This window comes from Apodemus sylvaticus, chromosome X (assembly GCF_947179515.1).
Source record: "Apodemus sylvaticus chromosome X, mApoSyl1.1, whole genome shotgun sequence".
Taxonomy (NCBI): Eukaryota; Metazoa; Chordata; class Mammalia; order Rodentia; family Muridae; genus Apodemus; species Apodemus sylvaticus.
The window spans coordinates 59,488,373-59,502,719 of record NC_067495.1 but is presented as its reverse complement, the minus strand read 5'-3'; the positions used below and the strand labels follow the sequence as shown (position 1 = coordinate 59,502,719).

The 14,347-nt window shown below is 40.2% G+C and overlaps 1 protein-coding gene across 1 annotated transcript in view; it reads left to right on the top strand.

The window, feature by feature from the left end:
• Nucleotides 1–14,347, top strand: part of Ophn1 (oligophrenin 1) — a 353,532-nt gene that overhangs the window by 192,294 nt on the left and 146,891 nt on the right. Inside the window, exons 8-11 of the mRNA XM_052171168.1 lie at nt 1,087–1,191; nt 2,800–2,929; nt 4,839–4,939; nt 7,152–7,243. Of these exons, the coding sequence (XP_052027128.1) occupies nt 1,087–1,191; nt 2,800–2,929; nt 4,839–4,939; nt 7,152–7,243 (428 nt within the window). The remainder of the gene's footprint in view (nt 1–1,086; nt 1,192–2,799; nt 2,930–4,838; nt 4,940–7,151; nt 7,244–14,347) is intronic.

Sequence of the window (14,347 nt, the reverse complement as noted above, 5' to 3'; positions counted from 1 at the left end):
CATATGGAGCTGTGTTAACTTCCACCTTTTATACTTTCTGAACATTGAACTTTTATCTTAAATATTTATAACTGTTAGGCAGGAATTATATTTTCCTCTTAGTTTTGTTTGTATACATTTGGCTTTTAATAGAATTGAATGAAATATAGATTTGTTATTGGGAGGGATATGTATGCTATGGTAAGTATGTGGACATCAGATGGTAACTCTGTGGAGTCTGTTCTGTTCTTTCAGCTTTCTGTGGGTTCTGAGAAGTGACTGCAGGTTGTTAGACCTGTACAACAAATCTCTTTACCCATCAAGTCATCTCACTGGCCATGCCTTGAATGATTTGAAAATTAAAAGTGGACTCTTCATTTGTAGGTTATCTTCTGCTAGAAGTACCTACTATGGGGTAATGCTGAGGATATTTATTTGGATATCTGTTACCAAAATTGCTTGTCACCAGAAGTGGTTGGGATTTTTGAAAAAAAAATTTTGCATTTACATGTTTATATTTCTTATACACCTTATACTCATAACCCAAAGATTGTATACAATATTTTAAGTGTGCTTACATTTTCCTCAGTGTGTATGAGTCCTATCACATGAGGTTAGGTGTAGAAATTTTCTTTTCTTTTCTTTCTTCCTTTCTTTCTTTCTTTCTTTCTTTCTTTCTTTCTTTCTTGCTTGCTTGCTTGCTTTCTTGCTTTCTTGCTTTCTTGCTTTCTGTCTGTCTGTCTGTCTTTTTTGTTATTACATCTGCACTTGACAATTTTGGCATGTATATTTTTGGATGAGAAATACTGAACTCATTTAGTAAAGAGATGTAGTCAATTCCTGCAGTATGTAATTCCTGAGTGGCTTTGTATGCAGTCTTAAAAGGATCTGGATTTGCTACTTCTTTTCTGAGACTGAATGCAGGTGAAGTATTTAGCCTAATATGAGCACACTTAAGCTGTATATCCGCTTGTGCTGCCACATCTGTAATGGTGTACTCAGTAAATGCTTCTGACTTTCTTCCCTGACTTCATGGATCAGGTAGGAAGTGCTGATGCTAGATAATGGTAAGTTTCTAAAGGTGATTTTGTTGTCTGTTTCCCCTAGGTCTTGGCCTTCCTTCATAGCCTCTTCATTTCTAACAGCTTGACTGTGGAGCTCACACAGGATTTCCTTCCATACAAACAGCAGCTGCAGCTCAGCTTACAGAATGTGAGTTTCAGGTGGATGTCTTCACCTGTCCTCCCATCGGAATTTGAGCCCCAGTGGTCTTAACTTTGGAATTTCAGGTCATTTCACTACTTCCAATTTTGGATAGAGTAATATAGTGTACAAACATTTTTAACACGTCGACATGTTCTTGCTTTTTCAGTTTTGACTCTTCTCTGTCTTTGAGGTTTGCTGCTTCCCATCATCTCTTCAGGAATAGCTCGATCAAGACAGGATTTATTAAGCATTGGTACTTTACTGTATCTGTGCTACATAAGAGTCCAACTGTAGGCATATTTAAATGTGAGGCTTAGGCCTTAGGCTAGTTCCTAAGTCAGTTAAGCCACTTGATTAATTTAGGTATCCATTATCTTTTTCTCTCATCACTTAAACAAATGAATTTTAATGGACTTCTCTAACTTCACGGACATGCTAGTTCTTATAAATGACCACAGGCATAGCATATTTTATGTACTGAGACATGAGATTTTACTAATTTATAGGTTGATGATTATTTATGGATACCATGGAAATTTATCCTGGTTGAGACAGTGTGAAAGTCTCTGGCACACCAGAATGAGGCACCAAGGTTTGTCTGTCTTGAAGGATCATATATTTTCTAGAGTAGATAAATAAATCCGATAACCCTTATACTAATTGTTACTATATGAAATCAAACCAACATTTAAAAAATCTACTTATTTATTGTATATAAATGCTGTATCTGCATATATACCTGCATAACAGAAAAGGACATCAGATCACATTACAGATGGTAGTGAGCCACGATGTGGTTGCTGGGAATTGAACTCAGAACCTCTGGAAGAGGAACCAGTGCCCTTAACCACTGAGCCATCTTTCCAGTCCCCAAACCAGCATTTTTAAAGGAGCATAGAGCATGTAACAACTGGTAGAGAAGATGTCATTAAGATCAGGTAACAATAGACCAGGTGCTACATTGCATGGCATTCATAGATATATTTTGAAATGAGAAACTGCCAATAAGAGGCTTGCTCAGGGGGATTGTGATGTACAGTTTTACCTACTTTTTTCTTTCTGCATTTATTCCTTCCTTCTGGGTCCTCTCCTTTACCTGAACGTGAGAGTACCTATTTTCTGCTGACTTACAAAATCTTTCTACAATCAAGTTGACTCCTCTACCATATGTAACTTGACAAATGTGAGCTAATACCAAGCATTTGCATGTGTACTCATGGCTGACTGGTTGTTAGTGTAGTCCACACATTCTTCACTAACATAAAAAAAGTTGCCATGATAACATTTTCTTTGGGAATCCTTCTCTATAGTTCCCCTTGTTGTAAAGTAAGGGTCAGTCTAATGTCAGACGTTTCAAATTCCCATTTACTTGATGCTTGAATTAATCCCACTGGGTAAAAGCTCTTGCTTCTTGTGGTATCTGTGTTTTTGTTTCCTTTCTACTACATAGTACCATTAAACTCTAGAATTATTTTCTAGTCACTTCTATTCAGCAGTTTTCTATATGTTTTAGCACATGCTGTGAGCAGAAAAATCTCTGTACTAGATCTATGATGGATAAATTCAGACCTGTTGATGATAAAGGTGATAATGAGTATAATAATTTCTTGACAGACAAGAAATCATTTCTCCAGTACCCGGGAGGAGATGGAAGAACTTAAGAAAAGGATGAAAGAAGCTCCTCAGACATGCAAGCTTCCAGGACAGCCAACCATTGAAGGCTATCTCTATACACAGGAGAAATGTGTGTGGGCATGCAGGGTCATCCTCTGGCTGCCAAGAGGCTTGCTGCTTTATCCTTCTGAGCTCTGAGAACCCATGTGTACTTCATAGATCTATGCCAGATAGAACTCTTTGAGGGATAGGATGGGAATAGTAAAAATGCAAAAGAAAGAAACTTTAGGGACTTGTTCAATTACTATGTCATAGAGTACTATGTCTCTAAATTTTTCTCTGAGGTTCAAGACGAGGAATGTTAATATTGTATGCTGAACTTTGAGTCAAAAAAGAGGGTAGGGCAAAGGAAGTAGAAAGATATTTACTGTACTTAGTATGTGCACTGCTTTAAAAGCTTCATCCTGTTTAATCTTTGATTCCACATTATGCTTAGGTTACAATTGAGGCTTTGAACAGTCACTAGATCAAAGATTAACTACAGATGTATCCTATACCAAAAACCCATACCCTTTCCAGTGTATTATATTCCACTCACAACCCTCAGAGCTTGTACAGCGGTGGTTCCCAACTTGTGGGTCACAACCCCTTTGGGGGGTTGAAATGACCTTTTTACAGGGATTACTTAAGACCATTGGAAGACACTTTTTAAAAAAACAATTTATAATGGTAGCAAAATTAGAGTTATGGAGTAGCAACAAAAATAAGTTTATGGTTGGGGGTCACCACAAGCTGAGGAACTGTTAGAGGATCACAGTAGTCGGAAGGTGGAGACGCACTGCTCCACAGTGTGAAGTGGTGAGCAGCATCCTGGTTTTCTCCTCACTTTGTGTTGGTAGTACTCGCCATACACGACAACGTAAACCATCTACAGTGAAGTAAAAGTGCCCCTAGTTGAGAACCTGTGCTACATCCTGCAGGGTGTGTCTGTGCTTCAGTTTTCTGAGTTGTCACAAATGGCTGTCACTCAGTTAAATGATTGCTCACCAAGCACGCTGAGAACAAAGTGAATCTCACATATTTTTTTATTTTTTATTCTCAAAGCGATTTTCAGATTGACAAGAGAGATAGGAAAGTATATTTGTGAAGCATTTGGAGCATTCTCTTTGGGGCATATATCTAAGAGCTTCTCTGAGAAAGTGATGTTTGACTTAGAACTTAACTGTTCAGTGAGAGCGACAGGTTTAAACATGGGATGAGGGTGGCTAGAGATCTTCATGTGTGTGCTGCTGTAGGAGTGTTGGAGAACATACGTCATGCTTAGGTCTTGGTTTGTCAAGAATAACCCTTGTCCTGATGTAATTCTTTGTTTTAAATATATATTCTGTGCAATCCATTCTTAACTACATGTAGAGTTCACAGTACAAACTATATGTCTGCTTAAGCATTTGATAACTGAAAATATTTCACTGACCCAGGAGCATAGAGGTGAGGGCACCCAGTGACAAGGCCAGAGAGGTCAGTTTGATCAAATGATTCAGGGCTTTGAAGGTAGATTAAGTTGTTTGGAGAGACTAGGAAAGTCATGCATGATTTACAACAAAGCAGATGATGTCAGTAGAATGATCTTTTAATGTTCTAGATGATGATGTGTTAGATAGGAGCAAATCAGAGCTGGAGAAATGAGAGAAGCCTGCTTGAAATGATAATGGGAGAAAAAGTACATTCCTAATTTATTGGAAATGTTATAAACATTAGGAAAACAAGAAGATAACATCCTCTAGCTAACTCATTGCTAAAGGGATAAAACAAGTAGAAGAAGAGACGTGAGGAATAGAATGAACACAATTCAATGTTAGTTAAACGAGAGGTTTCGGGAAAGAGCAAACTGGCAGGTGTTTCTAGCTTCTGGATGTACAGATGTCTCTATTCCCAAGGACTGTTGTAGGAAGAGTAGGTTTAGAATGAGCTGACAAGTAAGCAGCTTCTGCTTTGGGGAGGTAAGATATTCTGCTCGTTCACTCTCTCCCATCTTGTAGGGGCCCTGGGGATATCCTGGGTGAAATACTACTGTCGGTATGAGAAAGAGACCAGGACGCTCACCATGACTCCGATGGAACAGAAGCCAGGTGCTAAGCAGGTCAGTTTTTGTTACTGATAGGTTTTGAGCTCATCTGTGTGATAGTATGTCAGAAAAGAATATATACTAACACAGAGTTAAATAATCAAATCTGTCACTGTCATGTAAAATTAAAACTTGGTTTGCTTTTAGAGAAAAGGCTGGCCTGGAACTCATTGTGTAGCACAGACCTATGCCCTGAACTTATACCAAGTCTCCTGCCTCAGACTCCTGAGTGCTGGAATTAACAGGTGTGTTATATCATATGCAGCTTCTACCATTATAATGGAGTCTTTACCTTTCCAGCCTATAACAATTGCCTATAATTGTACAAAGAACTTATCCAAAACATTGATTCTTTTAAGTAATGAGTTCTTAAAACGTGAATTAAGATTTAGTATGCCTTTATTAAAAGCACATCGATATGTGTGTGCATATATCCTAAAACTAGTATCACCTACACACCCTGTAAAGTATCTATAAACAGTACACATCTCTTCCTCCGCTCTTCAGGCCTTCTCCTACTTATCAAAATGCCAAGGTAAGTTTACCACTGAGAGGCTAGTTTACTCCCTGAAAGAACCTGATCCTTTTTGTGCATGGATGTCTCTACAGGTAAAAAGTGATCATCATATCGTTCATTCTCTGCAAGTATCCCCTTCACTTGCTCGTCTACATGCTGTCACTGTGAACTTTTAAAATATTTACATATTGCTGGAAGCCTTAAGTACATACGTGAAGGCCCAATTAAGGTAGACAGGAATTTGGAGACAAATGCCAATTTCTATTAACAGTATTTTCTGTAGATGATCAATGTGGGATCGCTTGTACATAGAAAACTAGAGGGGACAGTTTTGGTTACAGACTGTTGAAAACTACTTTTTTGCATTGGTTTTTAAGCACAGAACCTACTATTGTACCTCACGTGTATGTTTGAGCTGGGGTACACCGTTAGGTAATGTGTCAACAGGCTTCATCAGATTCATCTTGGGCTGTGATATAGAATTTGTCCTTCATCTTCCTGAATCTCTTCTGCCTCTGAGTGTCAAGTGCTTATGCACACCACTAGCTGCAGTTCTTTCTAGTTCATGTTAGGGCGTGGTGGTTGGACACTAGCTCTACTCTCATAGAGCTATCTTTTAGAGTTGTTTTTCTTATTCTTTTTCAACAGAACATTTTGTCCAGGACAAAATCAGTAGAACATACTTTTATATCCCCTTAGCATATGAGAGCAATTTAGTTTTTTTCCTGCTTTTTTCATTGAGTGGACACTTTCAAAACTGCAATTGTGTGAGCCTGACAGTGAGCATAAGCAGGGTTTTGTTTTATGAGATGGAGTCTCTCTATGAAGCTCTGGAATCTTAAGCTTCCTAGTTTAATGCTACTTGGACCTTACCAACTTGTATACCATTAAGAAATTTTACCTCTCACATTCATCTCTAAGGGCTATGGTGAGGGAAGTTTGTGTTAAATTACTTCAAAAAATTAATAAACAACTAATTCATTAAAAATACCTTGTACAGTATGTGGTTCATTGGGTTGACTAACTCCTATATCCCTTCAGTGCCACATTGTCCTCATTGAGAAAAAGAGGAAAGAGAAAAACAGTGAAGAATCGGGTAGTTGGTCTGTGGCCACCAAGGGGTTTGGTAGATTTGTGTTCCCACAGGAATATTATGAACCACACTACTCCACATGTGTCAAATATCAAAATGTTGCTTTGATTAATAAACAAATCTTGTTTCCGTGCCTTTTTCCTATCTCTGGAGAGACCATTTTTTATGACTTTTGTCATCTTCAAGGTATGCACTGCCACATCCAGTAGGGCTTCAGCACTCACCTTTTCTCGAACATTCTATAGATGATCTCAGAGAGCTAATTATCCAGCTGCAGCTTCCTACTCAGAAATCTCATGAAAATTTTATGTGTATTTAATGCCATTTTGGCACTCTATTTCTCCCGCACTGCCATAGTTGTGTGTGGTATTTTATCCACCATACTTGGCTTCACTGGCCTGCCCTGGACATTTACATTTTCACCTGGTCTTGGATACTGATACTTGGAACAGTGAGAAGCCATTGACCATGTAATTCCAAGATCTGAAGGTAAAGTTTCTTACTGAGTCAACTCATTGCTCCTTCTGTCTTGGTTGACACCATTCAAATGACCCTGAGGACACTACAGGTGAGAGAAGAAACTTCTAGATTTTAAATAAATGCTTCTTTCTTATCAGGGACCTGTGGACTTAACTTTGAAGTACTGTGTGAGAAGGAAGACAGAGTCAATTGACAAGAGATTCTGTTTTGATATAGAAACTAATGAAAGGTAAGTTGGGATGCTGTCAATTGACAGGGTCACCATGAATCTACGTGGCTCTTTTATTTTCCTCCCATGTCTCTTGTTGCTGAAAAGGAGCAAATTATATATAGGCCATTGTTGCTCCTGACTCTCAGTCTGCCCTTCACAAGGGTCCCTGATAGACCAGGTCAGAGTGTCTTGTCTTGTTTTGGTTTGGTTTGGTTTTCTTTATATTTCTCAGCCACATTTACCTCATTGGCTCTGGCCAGAAAAAGTATCTCCTCAAACTTAATTTGCTGTGTCATATATGCAAAATTTTCTTTTTTTCACAGTGCTGAAAAGCTGACAGAATAACCATGCTTGTACATTTTAAGTGTGACTCGGGATGTAGAGCAACACACTGGGAAAAGAGGATGAAAGATAGAGGTAGTAGTGGGGAGTCTTCGGGCTTATTGTAAAATGATGTGAGCCATTCCTACTTTGAAGATATGTATGTGAACTAGAATAATTCATTGACTTCCAAATATTTGAGCCATTGCCTGCAAATTTGGGGCATGGTTATATTGTTTCTTTCCAGTGCCTTCTATTCTTCTCCCCTTCCCTCCACCTTGAGCTAAAATCAGTTTAATGAAGAATAATTACACTGTTATTTAAATAGTTGAAAATAAGATTTTTAAAATAAAATAGTTTCTGCTCCCCCAACCCCTCCAGACCCTTCTCACCACTTCACTCTCCCAAATCCACACCCTTTCCTGTTCTATCTCACTAGAAAACCAGCAGTCTAGAAAATATACAGTAAAATAAAAACAAACAAACTTGAATAGGACAAAACAAACAAATGAACAAAATAGACAAAACTAAATAGACAAAGAAAAAGCACAAGGAGCACATATAGACTCAGAACACACACATCTGGCCCTGGGCTCTTTTTGGTTGGGAGGTTTTTAATGACATCTTCTATTTCCTTGTGTGATATAGGCCTGTTTAGATAGTTTACCTGCTCTTGATTTAATTTTGGTAGATGGTATCTGTCTAGAAAATCATCCATTTCATCTAGATTTTCCAGTTTTGTTGAGTCTAGTCTTTTATAGAAGGATCTGATGATTTTTTTAATTCCCATCCAAAGGACTGTGATAGTAACAATGTGACTGGCACTTATTTTTCTAATAATATTAGGCCCTGTAAAATGAGAAAAAGAACTGTGGGCGTTGACTTCCTGTGTGAACCTGTAGCATCTCTGGTTCTGCAGCATCACGGTGCTTAAAAGTGATGACATTTTCCATGTCGGATTCCATTTTGATTCCTGTTTTAGCCCAAATTTGCCGTCTACCTGTAAATAATATCCTCAACTTAAAGCAATTACAAAAAGTTTGGCATTGGATGAGAAACTGGATGACTTTATTTTTTATATGTTTTGTACAGTGTGCTGCTGTGCTTGGCTCTTTGTAGGTGGGAAGTTTGGTGTTAATTTTTAGATGTTTGTTTCTTGCTTCCAGAATTTCGAGGAATATTTATTATTTGTCTTGGGGGCACTATTAAGTACTTTATTTATTTAGACAGGTTCTTATGCATCCAGGCTGGCCTGGAACTTGCTTTGGTCCCACTGTTTCTACTTTCCAAGCCTATTTCTGAGATTCGAGACATGCAACCAGTTTATGCAGTGCTGGGGTTCTAACCTAGGGTCTCATGCATGCTAGGTAAACTACATTCCCCAGCTTCTACTGATATGTTTTATAGGGTGCTTGGCCATTGGGAAGGTCTTTTAATTGCTTAATGTAGGGTAAGGTATAAGAAACACCACTAGGAGGTATGTGTCGTATATGTGATGTGCTATCTGTTGGGATGATACTGATGGCCCCATATCTTTCATTCTGTAGGTTCTATAGTCCATTTCCTGAAGCAGTGTTCCTGCACACTGCCAGAACACACATAGAAACACTCAACCCTGAGGGCTGGGAAAATGGCTTGGCAGCTAAAGCATTTTCTTCATACATAAGGAGCTGAATTTAATTCCCCAGCACCCACAAGCACCATGTCAGTAACCTAGCATTGTGGAGTGGGGAGAGGAGAGTTCCAGAGATTGCCTGTCTGAATTGGCTCTGACCTATTCATGAATGGACGCGGGCACATGGACCTCTATATTCACATATGTGTAACCTCCCCACCCAAGAAATACCCAACCCTCTTCATCCTTGGCCCATGAGAGAAAGCATCAGAAGAAAGACCCTCTTCAGTACTCCAGGCTAGCTCAGTCATAATCCTTCATTGTCTGCTGGACGCTAGATGTTCTTGTCTGGCTCCCACCCCTGTAGGACCCAATACTTCCCACTTCTGGTATACCCGTGTTTCTTCCTTCTTCCCTCCCACCCCCTCCTCCTTCCCCAGGCCCCTTTCCCTCCCATTCCTTCCTTCCTTGTTCCGTCAGAGATTCTCAGGGACACACAGTTTTCAAATCAGTTTGATTTTATTTTCGTCAGTGTCAGTGCACTGCGTGGTAAGAATAAACAGTTCGACAATGCTCAGCTGCAGACCTGTGAACAGATCTTTCAGTGGCATAGTGAGGCTACGGGCTCTCTTGATCACTTGATGAAGGACTGGAGCTCTCACCGCTACTCTTCTCTGGTTCTGAACCAGTTCCAATTGACATCTCGTCCATTAGGTGGTGGCAGTGACCAAATTGTTCTTCCCCCTTGCTTTTCTTTGTCATTTTTGTAGTTGGGGTCGTTTGTTCAGGCATCTTCCCTTTCGCGATCCTTGTCAGGGTTTTCTTGTTCTTCTTGGTAGATGTATGTACCTGGAAGTTCAAAAGAGTAAGGTGACAAGGACATGTGAGTCTTTGAAAAGCTGAAGTATGTGAAGGGGGCTGTAGGAGAAGGGTTATGGGTTGAGAAGGGGGTGAACGCCAGGCTAAGAAAGGGTTAGCAGTGCTGGGGGAGGGGAAATCTCCAGAGAAAGGACTATGGTCGTCACTTGGGCCTTCTTACCTTGCTAGATTTGGAATTGGACTGCCAATTCTGCTTGCCATCAGTTGTCGTTGGGAGTTGATAGCATGTCTTTACTCTTTTGGGTTTTAAATTTGAGGTCGTTGGCTCATCATCTGGTGTTGGATGCTCTTTAGACTTCTTAGTAGCTTTAGCCATCTCGATGCCTGCTTGTGGTCTGGTCCAGAGTGCTCAGAGGCACGCTCTTATGAACCCACCCTGAACAATGGGAGGCCACACCCCTGAGCCCTGATTGGTCAGCAAGATCCTTCTGAGCTAAGAGTGGCTGAGGAGCTGCTTTGACATCACAAAGCACCTTGCTGCCTGGTGGGAGCAGGCACTGGGGTGGTGATCACTCTGGTTGGGGGAGATGCTAGGAAGGAAATAGTGTCTAGATACAGACTGGAGGTTTTTAGAACATCTCCAAGAGGCTTATGCCAACCTTTTTTATATTCCCATCTTCAGTTGTGATAGAACATGTGGCAGAGGGTTTGCCCCCATGAACTCTTCCGGACCCCCCTCCCACATTTCAATGGTTCATTCTGTCATGTCTCCTCCTTAGTTATTAACAGTTAACTAGACTTTTGGCATATCATACCTTCCATCTTTAATTCAGAATTCTTCCAAAATGATTGACGTATCAGTGTATATGTGAATCACCCCATAAATGAAAACAAAAAGAATACATTCATGAATGAGTATCTTCCTACCTGGTGAATTTGGCATTTGAAACTGACATTTTTGGTTACATGTTGTGGTGGCTAGTTTTTTTTTTAATTATTTTATTTACATCCCTAATGTTGTCCCCTTCACAGTCCCCCTGTCCCAGAGTTCCTGGCCCAATTTCCCCTCCCCTTCTCCTTTGAGAGAGTGTCCCCTTAGCCACCCTTCTTCTCTTGGGTATCAAGTCTTTACAGGATTAGGTATATCCTCTCCCACTGAGGCCAGACAAGGCATTCAGTCCTCTGCTACATATGTGTCAGGGGCCTTGGACCAGCCGGTGTATGCTCTTTGGTTGGTGTCTTAGCCTCTGGGAGCTCCCGGGGGTCCGGGTTAGTTGAGACTGTTAGTCTTCCTATGGATTTGCCATCTCCCTCAGCTGCTTAAATCCTTCCCCTAACTCTTCCATATGGGTCCCTGACTTCAGTCTAATCGTTGGCTGGCTTTATGTATCTGCATCTGTCTTAGTCAGCTCCTAGTAGAGCCTCTCAGAGGACCACCATGCTAGGTTCCTGTCTGCAAGCACAACATAGTGTCAGTAAAAGTGTCCAGCTTTGGTGTGTCCCCGTGAGTGAGATGGGTCCTAAGTTGGGCAGTTACTGGTCCACAATTCCTTCAGTCTCTGCTCCATTTTGTCCCTGACTTCCTTTTAGAGAGGAACAATTCTAGGTCAAACTTTTGAAGGTGGGGTGATGTCCTCATCCCTCCACTGCGAGCCCTGTCAAACTACTGAAGGTGGGCTCTTCAGGTTACATCTCTCCACTGTTGGGCATTTTGGCTAAGGTCACCCAAATTGAGTCCTGGGTACCTCTCACATTTCATATCTGTGACTTTCCTTTTTTTAATTAGATATTTGCTTTATTTACATTTGAAATGGTATCCCCCCCCCCTTGAAATGGCATTACCCCTCTGAAAATCCTCTATCCCATTCCCCCTCCCCCCACTGACCCGCCACCCCAATTTCCTGACTTGCATTCCCCTATTCTGGGGAACTGAACCTTCACAACACACATGGTCTCTCCTCTCATTGATTTCTGAAATGGTCAACTTCTGTTACTTATATATCTGGAGCCATGGGTTCCTCCATGTGTAATCTTTGGCCGGTGCTTTAGTTTCTGGGAGCTCTGGGCATACTGGTTGGTGCATATTAGTGTTCCTCCTGCAGGTCTGCAAACCTCTTCAGCTCCTTGGATCCTTTCTCTAGCTGCTCCATTGGGGCCCCTATGTTCTTTCTATTGGTTGGCTGTGAGCCATGGGTATTTTGATCTACTTTTCAATAAGGATCAAAGTATCCACACTTTGATGTTCCTTCTTGAGATTCCTGTGATCTGTGAGTTGTAACTTGGATGTTCTGAAATTTTGGGCTAATATCCACGTATCAGTGAGTGCATGCCTTGAGTGTTCCTTTGTGATTGGGTTACCTCACTCAGGATGAAATTTTCTAGCTCTATCCATTTGCCTAATAATTTTATGAATTCATTGTTTTAATTGCTGACTAGTATTCCATTGTGTAAATGTACCACATTTTCTGTATCCATTCCTCTGTTGAGGGACATCTGGTTTCTTTCCAGCTGCTGGTTATCATAAATAAGGCAGCTATGAACATAGTGGAGCATGTGTACTTATTACATGTCGGAGCATATCTAGGTGTATGCCCAGGAGTGGTATAGCTGGGTCCTCAAGTAGTGCTATGTCTAATTTTCTGAGGAACCAACAAACTGATTTCCAGAGTGGTTTTACCAGCTTGCAATTACACCAGCAATGGAGGAGTGTTCCTCTTTCTCCACATCTTCTCCAGCATTTTTCTGTCACCTGAGGTTTTGATCTTGGCCATTCTGACTGGTGTGAGGTGAAATCTCAGGGTTGTTTTGATTTGCATTTCTCTGATGATTAAGGATGTTGAACATTTCTTTAGGTGTTTCTCAGCTATCTGGTATTCCTCAGTTGAGAAATCTTTGTCTTCTTCTGTACCCCGTTTTTGAATAGGGTTATTTGGTTCTGACTTCTTGAGTGGCTTCATAGAACGAGTTGGGTAGTGTTCCTTCTGTTTCTATTTTGTGGGATAGTTTGAAGAGTATTGGTGTTAGGTTTTCTTTGAAAGTCTGATAGAATTCTGCACTAAAGCCATCTGGTCCTGTGCTTTTTTTTTTTTGGTTGGGAGACTTTCAATGACAGCTTCTATTTCTTTAGGGGTTATGGGACCGTTTAGATGGTGTATTTGATCCTGAGTTAGCTTTGGTATTTGGTATCTGTCTAGGAAATTGTCCGTTTCATCCAGATTTTCCATTTGTGTTGAGTATAGGTTTTTGTAGTAGGATCTAATGATTTTTTTAATTTCCTCGGTTTCTGTTGCTATATCTCCCTTTTCATTTCTGATTTTGTTAATTTGGATACTGTCCCTGTGCCCTCTGGTTAGTCTGGCTAGAGGTTCATCTATCTTGTTGATTTTTTTCAAAAAACCAGCTCCTGGTTTTGTTGATTCTTTGTATGGTTCTCTTTGTTTCTACTTAATTGATTTCAGCCCTGAGTTTGATGATTTCCTGTCTTCTACTCCTCCTGGGTGAAATAGCTTCTTTTTGTTCCAGAGCTTTCAGGTGTGTCATTAAGCTGCTAGTATATGCTCTCTCCATTTTCTTTTTGGAGGCACTCAGAGCTATGAGATTTCCTCTTAGCACTGCTTTCATTGCGTCCCATAAATTTGGATATGTTGTGCCTTCATTTTCATTAAATTCTAAAAAGTCTTTGTTTTCTTTCCTTATTTCTTCCTTGACCAAGGTATCATTGAGTAGAGGATTGTTCAGCTTCCGTGTGTATGTGGGCTTTCTGTTGTTTTTGTTTGCTATTGAAGACCACCCTTACTCCATAGTGATCTGATAGGAAGCATGGGATTAGTTAGATCTTCTTATATCTGTTGAAGCCTGTTTTGTGAACAATTATATGGTCAATTTTGGAGAAGGTACCATGAGGTGCTGAGAAGGAGGTATATTCTTTTGATTTAGGATAGAATATTCTATATATATATCTATTAAATCTAATTGGTCCATAACTTCTCTTAGTTTCACTGTGTCCCTGTTTAGTTTCTGTTAGGGTGTTGGAGTCACCCAAAATTATTATGTGGGGTACGATGTAGTAAAGTTTCTTTTACGAATGAGTATGCCCTTGGATTTGGAACATAGATGTTCAGAATTGAGAGCTCTTCTTGGTAGATTTTTCCTTTGATGAGTATGAAGTGTCCTTCCATGTCTTTTTTGATGACTTTTGGTTGAAAGTCAATTTTATCTGATATTAGAATGGCTACTCCAGCCTGCTTAACAAGTGTGCTCTACTGAATATATGGCATCCATTGCTTATTGGTTCCAGATAGGCAAGCAGAACTTTCCAGAGGACAAACAATTCATCTAAGGTTATAATGAATCCTATGTGAAGGACT